This window comes from Salmo salar, chromosome 21, assembly GCF_965601325.2.
Source record: "Salmo salar chromosome 21, fSalSal1, whole genome shotgun sequence".
NCBI classification, from domain to species: domain Eukaryota; kingdom Metazoa; phylum Chordata; class Actinopteri; order Salmoniformes; family Salmonidae; genus Salmo; species Salmo salar.
The window spans coordinates 34691785-34704419 of record NC_138311.1 but is presented as its reverse complement, the minus strand read 5'-3'; the positions used below and the strand labels follow the sequence as shown (position 1 = coordinate 34704419).

The window sequence follows — 12635 nt, the reverse complement described above, 5'->3', positions numbered from 1 at the left end:
CTTTCTTTGTCGCATAGCTGAAATGCCTGGTTACAGCTGTATGCCAGGCAGTAGTGTGGTCTGTGTAAAATAACAGGTTTGTAACAGTCCTGTTGTGTGAGCAGTCGGCAAATAAAGTTTCTGGGTTCTCCCTCAGAATTCTGTGTCTAAAATTGATTCTTCCGTTCTCTGATTTGATTCTATTGAGAATTTTCCAGAACATGTGTGGCCATTATACATTTCAGGATAGTCAGCAAAACTAGTGCACTCTATATGTGCTCTGGGTCATTAGACACCATTAGACATGCACATGTCGGGGTGTGGACACGACTGGTTATTCCAGTCACTGTATTATGGCCTGATATACTGTTGCTATGGTTACACCGCTTGGGTATTTTCCAGAACATGGGTGTCCCTTTCAGAGGAGTTAGCAGGATGACATGTTGGTTATTTCTGTAAAGTGCCAAGGACTGGTCCTACATGCACTCACCTGTCTTAGTCGAGAACATGTCTGTCCTTTTGAACTGTTGCTGTGGCTCTACTGTTTTCATGCCCTAATATGAAACCAAACTAAACCTAGTGCAAGGCAATACGATAACGGTGGCTAAATGCCAGATGGGATGAGTCATTAAGAGGAGTTTACTATGGGTGTGTTGTAAGCAGGAAAAATGTATAAGAAGTATGTGCCAAGACTGGAAAGTTAGTTGTTTTCATGAACTAGCTCGGCTTTTCTTATGTCGTAATAAAAGTATATTTGAACTCACAGGCTCAGGTATTTGAGAAATATGATTGACTGAATATTTCCACAACAATTCCTGCTGGAAATTCAAAAAGAGGGGGGGAGTCTATTAGTCTCTGCTTCTGCTGGTGCTGCTAGCGCTGCCTCAGTGGCCATGTTGCTATGGTTACTGTTTCAGTATGATATGTTGGATAAAGGAATAAAGACAGACACCAATGTCAAGTTCAATAGCCTTGTTCATGCATTGTACAAATCCCTACACGCGTAGTCCGGGGAACAGTCCGGCTAGTCGATTACCTATCAACTAGACTCCGTAACAGTTACCACCAGTAAACGGTTGGAACTAGACGGTAAGCTAGTTGACAAATTTGAATTTGGCTAGCTAACACGATTAAGATGACTTAACTCACTCTCTGTCAATCTTTTCCTCCTGTGTTGATCTTGAGTTCTAAAATTTGATTACCTACACATTTTTTGCTAATTTAATCATGTTAATCTCACTTTTAACAACCAGAAATTTATAACAAGTCAGAAGTTGTTTTTCTGCATGACTTCTCCCTCTTCTCTCCATTGCTAAGGCCATGGATTCTCTCTCACGCATTGTGTGTTTCTGAATAACAAATGCCACACCTGAAGTTCCCTTGGGGAAAATGCAGTGCATTCAATCAACTGTTACCCCAGCAAAATTTCTCCTATTTACTGAGTCACCTTTTAATAGCCTTGTAATTGCAGTGAGATGAGTCATTCAGACAGGTTGCTGAAAATGTTATGATGGCAATTTCTACAGTAGGACCTGAAGGAATAGCTAGAATATATACTTTGGTCTTTGATGTTCATTTGGATGTATAACTGGACTTACGTTTATGTTCAATTTGTAAGCAGCCACAGGAAGACACATCCACAATAACAGAAAACGCTTTCTCGCTCTCTCAACCCATATGAATAACCTACCCATAATAACCCTTGCCTTTGGACCCACTAAGGGGTGTGAATGTGTGGGCTCAATGAATATCCAATGACCTTTGTAATGTCTACAACACTGTACAGTACACTAATGGTAGGAAAAGGAAGTGGCATTCTCTCAACCATAGGGTCACACTATTAAGAAACAGATTATGTTCGCCTTGGTTTGTATTGACACTTTTCTAGTACCACATTTACCTTTGTGATTCACAATCATTCCTTTATCATCAAATTTACCAACTCCTGCAGTTTCTAACACCCAAATAATTTAACAATTAACTGTAGTGTTTCTCACATCTATCCCATTATCTCCATAGCTGTAGAAACATTTATCTACTTTTTAAAATAGTAAACCTATCATTATGAGGACCATTTAATTCAGTTCTTATATCATATGTTGTACATTCATGTTCTCCCAACATAGTTTAATTTAAGACACTTCTACCCCTGGTACTACGTAAGGCAATTCTACATTCTATGTTGCACAAAGAGATACAGTATTTTCTCTGAATACGTTGAACATTTTCCACCTAACACATTCTTCAAAAGATGCAAGTTCAGGTACTATTAAAAGATCAGACAAATGTGATTTGCTAGACAAAATGCAATTGTCCATCCTATGTTTAGTTGCTGCTTACTGAGCCCACTTATACACGCCATTTGTTATTGATTTTCAAAATGTTTGATCAATGTTTGATTCTGGGGTAGTTTCTTCATTGTAGCTACCCCAGTTGGTAACAGATGTCCAGATTCTCTGCATCAACCCACTTTCTTGTGGTTTTGCTATTGTCTTAGTTGGTGTACTAGTCTCTAGCGGGAGGTGATTTTACAATTTCTTGTAAGTTTGTCGCTGTTGCTGTCAAGACCATTCTACCATTCTTCATCTGTCCTGGTTCACTGTCTGTTAGAAAGACCATGTGAGGACAGAGAAGTTGATAAGAAAGTCTCCTTTCCATTCTCCTGTCGTTGTTTCTCCGTCCCGTTGGACAGCACCTCTGTCAGGGGTATCTGCCAGAGTAGGTATATAATCAGGAGCAACAGGCATGTCACTCCTCCCCATCCCTGGACTCTCTGGATTTTCAGGAGATAGTGTCTGTCTGCTGTTGGAAGTTGCTCCACCTCTTCTTCGGCTCCTGCCTGTCTCCTGCCTGGCTCCTCGATCTCCTCTGCTCCCGTTCCCTTTGGACACCCACCTGATGTATCAGCATCCTCTGCGTCTTCATGGCCTGGTGGTTGTCTCCTCCTTTCCGACAGGACTTTGGTACAGTGGTTTATACGGTACCACGTGTTTCTTCCTTTCACCTGGACAGCAGTTAACCTGTTTAGGATAGGGGGCAGTATTTTCACGGCCGGATAAAAAACGTACCCGATTTAATCTGGTTATTACTCCTGCCCAGAAACTAGAATATGCATATAATTATTTTATTTGGATAGAAAACACCCTAAAGTTTCTAAAACTGTTTGAATGGTGTCTGTGAGTATAACAGAACTCATATGGCAGGCCAAAACCTGAGAAGATTGCATACAGGAAGTGCCCTCTCTGACCATTTCTTGGCCTTCTATAGCCTCTTTATGGAAAATAGAGGATCTCTGCTGTAACGTGACATTTTCTAAGGCTCCCATAGGCTCTCAGAAGGCGCCAGAACGGGGAATGATGACTCTGCAGTCCCTGGGCGAAAAACAGTAGGGCTTTTGGGAAGTGGTCGTTCTGAGAACAATGACACGGGTGCGCGCGTGCATGTGAAGACTCCATTTTCTATTTTCAGTGTTTGAACGAAAACAAGGTCTCCCGGTCGGAATATTATCGCTATTTTTACGAGAAAAATCGCATAAAAATGGATTTTAAACAGCGTTTGACATGCTTCGAAGTACGGTAATGGAATATTTCTACATTTTTTGTCACGATACGCGCCGGCGCGTCACCCTTCGGATAGTGTCTTGAACGCAAGAACAAAACGCAGCTATTTGGATATAACTATGGATTATTTGGAACCAAAACAACATTGGGTGTTGAAGTAGAAGTCCTGGGAGTGCATTCTGACGAAGAACAGCAAAGGTAATCAAATTTTTCTTATAGTAAATCTGAGTTTGGTGAGGGCCAAACTTGGTGGGTGTCAAAATAGCTAGCCATGATGGTGGGTGTCAAAATAGCTAGCCATGATGGCTGGGCTATCTACTCAGAATATTGCAAAATGTGCTTTCACCGAAAAGCTATTTTAAAATCGGCACCGCGATTGCATAAAGGAGTTCTGTATCTATAATTCTTAAAATAATTATGTTTTTTGTGAACGTTTACCGTGAGTAATTTAGTAAATTCACCGGATGTTTTCGGTGGGTATGCTAGTTCTGAACGTCACATGCTAATGTAAAAAGCTGGTTTTTGATATAAATATGAACATGATTGAACAAAACATGCATGTACACACACACACACACACACACACACACACACGAAAGTGTTATTGGTTGTGATTTCCTGATTTTCATCATGTGATAATTTAGGGGTTTTCCAGTTTTTTTTTTTAAACACCACTCCTGAATAAGAAACAATGTAATTACATCTGAAACAATGTAATTACATCTGTCATCTGATGAAGATCATCAAAGGTTAGTGCTGCATTTAGCTGTGTTTTGGGTTTTTGTGACATTACATGCTAGCTTGAAAAATGGGTGTGTGATTATTTCTGGCTGGGTACTCTCCTGACATAATCTAATGTTTTGCTTTCGTTGTAAAGCCTTTTTGAAATCGGACAATGTGGTTAGATAAAGGAGAGTCTTGTCTTTAAAATGGTGTAAAATAGTCATATGTTTGAAAAATTGAAGTTTGGGGATTTCTGAGGTGTTTGTAATTCGCTCCACGCTCTATCATTGGATATTGGCGAGGCGTTCCGCTAGCGGCACATCTAGATGTAAGAGGTTTTAACATTGTTTGAGCCTCCTTGTAGGGACCCTCGCTTCTTGGCTCATTCCTTTCTTCCGGAACACTCGGACCTGGTCACTTTGGATCACCAGACGTGGAACCTCTGGTCCTGGTTCAGGTTTCTGCCTTTTTTCTGTGAGGCATTCAAACTTAGACTTATGGCCTCTGTTTTATGATCATACCATACATCCACTTATTTCCATCACTCATCATACACCAACTAACATTCCAGCTGAAGCTGGCGACCCCTCTCCTTCTGGTTCCTAAGCATAAGACTTGGAAAGTGAAAAACACAACATTATTGACAATGTGATATGTCATGCATAAATATTTTAATGAAAACCGAAATCTGAGACCATGACAATTCCCACTCTCTCTTCACCTGACTCTATGCCTCCAGGATACTTTTCTGCTGGAATCCACAAAAATAAAAACCTTAAAAAGCTTCCTCATGCTTTCACCCAGTCTTCCCCTTTCGGCCCCAGGTTCTGAGAGGTGTTCCCAAATCATGTCATTTTCACTTTGTTTCCCATCTGCTCCATTTCAACTGATAGGCATGTGCATATCCCTAATCAACATTATATCTTCTTGAAGTAATTCAACACTGTATATGCTTTCACATTAATGCTTTCAACATGTTGTTTAGAGCACAATTACCCTAACATCTATCCTTTTTCATATGATGCATTAACCAATAAAATAAGTAGGTCCCAAACCCAACCCATCTATATGTCTACAGTGGAATCTAGTCTGTCTGTGTGTCTGTCTGTGTGTCTGTCTGTGTGTCTGTCTGTGTGTCTGTCTGTGTGTCATAGAGTTTTCAAGCTCACCCATTATTCAGCTGGGCCTTACTTCTTGTGAGAATTATGCACCCACCGAAGAGAGACATGACGATCTTTACCACTGCAGGTGCTGTAAGAAGTATACCCCCAGCCTGGTGTACCTTGATGTACACTCAATCTCCAGAATTCAGCCCATGCCCTTGGTTATTTCTGGCTTCTTATGTGCTGCTTTTCTCCTGTGGACATACACACTAACACATGGGTTATTTCCTGACAACAGACTTTCTTCTTATGTCAAGATCACTACTTTGTAATATTTAAATAACAGCCCTATTTAAACATTGTCTCAAATACCTCGCCTCCTACCACAGATATACTTATACATAATGATAGCCAAATTATGGTCCCTATAGCAACTGCTGTAAGAATAACATGTAATCAGTCAAGTGTCTTCCAGTTGGAAGAATATCCAACCTCTTAAAAATCCAAATCATAAGTTTCTTAAACTTTTACCATAGTGTTAAATGTCACCACTATCACTTTTACTCTTACCATAATCTAGGTATGTGTAATGTTCAATTTACTTAGAATTGTCCCTATATTTTACACATCCAGCTGTCCTTTCTCTTCTGTGAGTTATCTTCCTCTAATATACATTGTCTCTAGAAATAACACCCCTCTACTACCATAACCTTCATTTGAGCCCCCTCAGATCCCCAATGCAGTCAGTTCTTCTAACCCATAACACATCATTTACTACTTCTATTTCCTTCCACCGTTTGATACATACCAAAACATTCTCAAATCATTTTTTGTCAATTTATAACATTCCCTCCTCAGGAACAATAAACACACTTATGTTCCTTAAAACAAATATAAATTGACCAGACAAGAAAAGAGAAAATTAAAATATAATAACTGCATATTTTTAACAAATCACCACCACTCAGAATGTAACTAAACCTGGGGAACACGTCCATCCGTTTCGTTCTATGCGCATGTTATGTTGGTCTCCTTCTCCATCCCTGGGTGTTATCGCAAATCAGACTATTAACCTTTTATGTCATTTATTATATCAATACAAGTTAACATTACATTTCCAATGACATAATAAAACAGAAGAAACAAAAACCTTTAATCTAATCTTTTGTAAGTTCTGTCAACCTCCCTGTCTCAGGATTTAGTTTCCAGAGCTTGCCTAGGCCTAGTAAATTTAAACAGTTCTATATCCAAATCATAACTAAAACGTTTATAAATTGTCCAACCCAAAAACAGAATAACATACCCTTCTATAGGCAGACTGAACAAAGCACATTTGCATGTTTTCCCAAAGACCATAACTCCAGGGAGCTGATCATTTTCCCTATGAACACATGATTCAATAACAACATGTTAAATAAAAAAATACAGTTATTTGAGTAACTAGTCAATTCAAGATTACACCTCTTCATAATTTTCATATGGAAATAATAGACTTTCAAAGTAATTGTACACTTTGAATAGAGACTGGTGTTTCTTAGTCATTTTATATTTAAATCCCACCTGTTCCAATAATTTCTAGTGAAGTTGATCAGTCTTCACGGGAAAGTTTTAGGATTCAGGGCATTTGACGCCATTAAATGTTTCCTCTCCCTTCTCTGTCCCTTCTCTATACCCAGTTTAAAACTGAATTGTAAAAGGTCCATCCAAATTAACACCCAGAGGCCCTTTCCAGTAATCTTATCATTTTAACTTGTGTAATTAGTTTAGTATAATACAAAACTATTGGTTAACCACTGTAGAACCTTCAAAAAGTTGATGTCTTATCATCTTGTTAGTCAATACGTAATTCATTCTACTCGTATTACTAGACACTGTACCACATAATGGAAACAGTTTATAATGTCCAGAATACATAACTTTCCTGCTCAAATTTACTAGTGTTATCTAACTATAAAACCAAACAATAGTAATGTTTATTCATACCTTTATTTCAAACATCGCACTAGTTGCTTGCTTGCTTCCAACCGCAAGTTATTTTATTTTTTATTATTTTTACAATCTCAAGGTTCAATTTACTCATCATATATCCTTGTATTGAAACCTTTGTTTTTCAATTTACTAAAATATCGCATCATTTGAGTGCTATAAAGACATAATATATTATCATTCACATACTGTCAACACTCATTAAACATCCGTTAGTTTAAGATGAACCTGTAAAGCACCAAATGTAGAAAATACATCAGCCAATTCTTATGTCACTTTAATACATTTATTTCGAATACTGAAACAAAGACTACGTTTTTCTTGAGTCACATGGTTCTCAAAACCCCAAATATGTCGTATTGAACAGGGTTGAACCAAACTTTCTGAATCATTAGTTCCTACTACTTTTCCCATTTGGCAGTCAAACACCCAAGCTAACGTTTAACTGTGCTGCTTGCAATAATTCCAATGATGTTACTTCCCTGATGTTTACTGACACTGGCAATATTCAATCAGACATTTGTAAACTAATCCGTTATTCTGCACTCTGGTATATCCATACTAGTGCTTTTGACATCCCACCAAAATAGCCTGAACAACATTACCAAGCACCCCATTTTACACTATCCCTTCTCAAAATAAATCCACTAACGCATATTCTTTCCCGGTATGGTGTGTACTTGCTGGTAGGTCAAGATCACACAGGAACCGGCCTCACTTATCCGGAACTCCATTTATAGCCTAATCTAGATATTTTTACTCTTAAAACAGCCGACTATCACTAACTGCTTTTCCCAGTATCGCAGTCTCCAAGGACATTTCCGACAAGAGAAAATTAAAACCCCTTCTGGAAAAGAAAGTGTACAATTCCTTAGTATTCACAATGTTACCTTTTAATCAGCAAGCCAATAGTATTACTTATATACTGAACATTATAATTATAATTCCACTATCCTTACTCCAATCATTAAATGTTTGTTTCATCCTCCACTATGTTCATAAACCAACTAAAACATTTTAAAAGTTGAATTTAAATTTGGCGATCCCAATGCTGACGTTTAACCCAATTACTTCTTTAACTCGACAAACATTTCCTCACACTATTGATTCCATTCTATAAGTGTCTTAGCACTTTCTGAGAATGACGGCATAATATGTCTAACAAAACTGAAAACCCCTTACGTTTTCCTGAGCATGCGCGGAGTGCTTAGCCATGCCACAGAACGCCTAGTTTCTACCTGATCCCGGGTTATGTCTTGCCCTCAGAAATCGAAAACCTCAAATATGTTACATTTTGCTTTGCCTGTTCCTCCAATTAATTTACTAACTATATAACTTTATTTTCCGTCGTTTGACGCCAATAACAAATCATCCTCGTATTTTATCACCACAGAAACGATTGTTTCAATGCAAAATGATACCAAGTGGGGCTATTTGTAAATCCCATCGGTACTCTACTAGAAGTTAGGTAAAACGTGATCTAATACGCCTTCCATAGAAACTGTAATCTCTATGAACCACTCATTGATCGATCAGAGATCATACACCGCTATGTGAAAGTTCCATTCTTACTTACTAACTCTCGTATAACTGCATTTCCTGCTACTGCACTAGGTTCCAGTGTCTCCCTACACACATTCTTCCCACATTCTTCCCATAGTCCCATAGCTCCCTGTTTTAGATATCTTCTTACGCTTTGATATTTTATGGCTCTACTCTCCCCTCGCACGTCTGCGAGGCGAGCAGAGTCATATCTGGCCCCCCATCGTAATGTATTTTCTGATGATAGAATGCTGATTTCAAAACACTGGCAAGTTGAGCTTCTTATTCTGGTTTAATGTGATTGTTTCAATTCATACCTGCCTCTTTTTTTTATTGTATTTTATTTATCCAGTTTACCGGGTAATTTTGCCCTACATTATCCAGTTTGCTCTTTCACATTCAAGCCGAATTGGTGGAATTATTGTGCGCTTCTCTCAGCGACTCCATGGCTTTACTAAATTCCATTACTTTAACTTTATTACATCCTATTTAACACTTTTCTGTCTAATTCAGCTGTTTATAATATCTACACTTACTTATCTCTTTATATTGTGGCAAACCTCTTCAAAGTTAGGAGCGTTTGTCACACATTAAGTGGGAAACTGTCACCAAAGTCAGCCCAGAATGAAAGTTCTTTCGAACATGACAGTACCTGTGTGTTTGTTTCTCTGTCCTGGTCCACCCAGGCTGCAGGTAAGGTCAAGGATAACAGGGTTCGGTACACAAATCTGGTTCTCGGTAGGTCCAGGTCTAAACGGCAACAGGTAAGTCCAAAACAGTCCAGTTCGTACACAGTAAATCCAGCCAATGTAGATTGTCTCTTTCTCTATGGTTCATAGCTCCTTCCCGCCCTCTCTCTCTCTCTTCCTGGTTTTTCTTGACCCTTTATCTGTGGGTCGGCTCCACCTTCTGAGGGTTCCCCTTGCTTCTGGGAATTGTAGTTTTTGCAGTCGGCAATTTTGTGGCCATTTTAGTGATCGGGCAGAGCCCGTTTATTAGTTCTGCCCTCACATATCTGCCATTTATCACTCGACCCCATTCTTTGCCACAATATTTATTCACTTATGATATTCTATCCTACTATTACTTATATTCCTAATTTATCCTATCTATTCTCAGCGCTAGTTCCTATTTCACTGAGTTTCTCCAGGCCCACTCTTTCTGCTAGTGTCTGTAACTTTACGCTTCTGTCCTCCCCCCAGGCTGTAACTTCCTAAGGGTCCTGCAGCTACAATGTTACCCACTGTTTTCCTCCTACCGTCCTTCACGGTGCTGTAATATCTCTAGTATATACTACAGACTATACCATGGTACTTTTCTTTATGTATTTGCTGTCACTATTTACTCTAGATAGCCTGAGTTTATTGTAACCATATAGTATATCTTTTGCTTATCTGTATGTTTTATCTTCTCACTTCACACACCGTATATACGATGTGTCTTGTTTAATACTTTTTACCACAAGTTCTATGCATTCCAGAATAGTTATTTAACACATGTATTATGTTAATGTGTTATCTTTACATAGTTCCTTTTAATCAATACCTATTGATTTATTATTTCTTCTTCCTAGTACACTCTAGACACACCCTTCTCATATTACACTCGAGCAACTGTCACAGAGAGGTTTGCCCATTCCTTCCCCTTGTCTAGTTGGCACACACACACACACACACACACACCAGTATATACTATATTTAACTGCAGTCTTTAGCTTCTCTGATACACTTCCGCAGACACAGAGAAGCTTTTATTCTACAGGATTTTATGCTATGACGGAAGTCCTGCCTAATTGGGTCAGTTTCCCTTCCTATCCTATTCACGTTCATACACAATATGACGGAAATTCTGCCTAAACGGGTCAGTCTTTCTTCACATCCTATTCACGTTCATACACACTTCGTTTTACCTAAAACAACCCATTTTAGCCTAATCTGATACACTTCCTCAACACAGAAGACATTATTGTACAGGATTTTACGATATGACGGAAATTCTGCCTAAACGGGTCAGTTTCCCTTCATATCTCACTCACCCCCTCCCTGCTATACTCTGTTCCTCAGAGCAGCAATGAGGTGTGGCCTACTGATTTACCGACCCCGTTAGCTAGACGGAGTGTTTTATCTGTAGGATCTGTTTTGTAGTTGAACCTCGCCTAATCGGGTCGACTTTTTCCTACTCCCTAACTATTCACCCAGGCCGACCCCCATCCCGGGGTGGTCTCGTGAACTTTCTACCTACTTATTTATTTGTTTTGACCATATGGGCAGGCAGCAGCAGCCCCATACCAGGCCAGGCCTACCGCTCACCACACATTTAGTCCTCACAAATGCATACATTTAACAGCCCCCAAAATTCATGCATGCATGCAGTTTTATTGAATTCAAAAGCTCTAAGTATTACTGTTTTTTTAGGAATTTAAAGAGAGACCTACGTGACGTCCCCTCCGCTGAGACAGAATCCCTGAATCAATCTACACAAACATTTCAACTGCGTAAGAACAAGCTTACCTGATAGGTTTGGGCGGCCACCCGTTTGTGAGATTGTCCAGCGAAACTGTCACCAGCCAAGAACGCCACTGTCCGAGGTCTCTTCGATCTCCTGGCTAGCTCGCCAAATATGTCGTGGAAAATTGTCTTAAGAATATAATACTCTTACAAGAACTTATGAATTCAATATAGGCTTTAATACAAAGTAGCAAAAGCCGAGGTGGTCCGCGGAACATCTAACTTCCCTGAGCATCGGCTCTGCTTTTATGCACATACAGCATATGGGTACATCCCCTTAGCACTTCCGCTACCATTGTCTTCCAACCCGAGTTTCTTGCTTGTTTACGCCTGATGACACACACATCTGTTCCGGTTTGGATTACAATAGTGGCAGAACCTATCTCATACAACAAATAATATATTTACTGCATATGGTTCACATGTTGGTCAATTTGCCACCATCCTTCCTCCTGACATTGGTACATCAGAAGGCACAAATGTATCTATGTTCTCAGCTAATGCAATCTTTGGCATGACATCCTACTCAGAGATGGCAATTGTATTGCATGCCCCCACCTCTCTATCCGGCCAATGTACTCATTGTTTACATTAGTGGCTCAGCATATCAGCTGCCCCTAGTAGCCCCCTAGCTCTCTATCCGGTCAATGTACTCATTGTCCTTGCTACTTCCTGCTATTCAATTATGTTTCTTCAGCATAGCAGCTGCATCTAGCTTCTTTACATTAACTCCCACACTGTCCACACAAAGGAAGAAAGTAACGCAGGTACTCTGAAGATTCCTCACCGTCTCGCTGGTTGGACTTCACCTTGATGTGCTCTGTCAGTTCTGTCACATAGCTGTAGAAGGCGGTGTTGAGAACAAAATGAACCCAGATTTACTAACATGCAGTATAGTGCTGAGCGATTAGTGCTTTTTGAGGTCGGTTCGGTTGTTGGAGATGAAATGAACCCAGACATACAACACTACACTATATTTCTTTATAGGCCTGCTGAAGGATACTGTAGTTTCTCCAGTGCGTTGTTGTCGATGGTTCCCAGGCTGTTGTACACCAGAGTACTGCTGAGCAGGATAGCCAAGGAAAATATCCAGTTGTCATTCTTCTCATCACCCTGCAGACACAACAGAAGGAACACATTGGTACTCTGTTCATACTAGAGTGAAATTAAGTCAGTAACTAAATGTCTACTCCATACGCCGTTTTATGGGCTCCCTACCTAAATAAAGGTCAAAG

At 39.6% G+C, this 12635-nt stretch overlaps 2 protein-coding genes across 4 annotated transcripts in view; both read right to left on the bottom strand.

The window, feature by feature from the left end:
* LOC106582236 (guanylate-binding protein 3-like) overlaps positions 1-11370 on the bottom strand; it is a 46682-nt gene extending 35312 nt beyond the window's left edge. Inside the window, exon 1 of one of the 2 annotated variants that reach the window (XM_082967113.1) lies at positions 5432-11370. The gene's annotated coding sequence lies outside the window, so the exon portion shown is untranslated. The remainder of the gene's footprint in view (positions 1-5431) is intronic. The other variant, XM_082967115.1, reaches the window with a different exon arrangement.
* LOC106582198 (guanylate-binding protein 2-like) overlaps positions 937-12635 on the bottom strand; it is a 22661-nt gene continuing 10962 nt past the window's right edge. The window contains exons 4-6 of one of the 2 annotated variants that reach the window (XM_082967117.1): positions 12404-12513; positions 11404-12240; positions 937-5634 (exon numbers count right to left, since the gene is read on the bottom strand). In XM_082967117.1, coding sequence (XP_082823243.1) covers positions 12126-12240; positions 12404-12513 — 225 coding nt within the window. In that variant the 3' untranslated portion in view covers positions 937-5634; positions 11404-12125. The remainder of the gene's footprint in view (positions 5635-11403; positions 12241-12403; positions 12514-12635) is intronic. The other variant, XM_082967118.1, reaches the window with a different exon arrangement.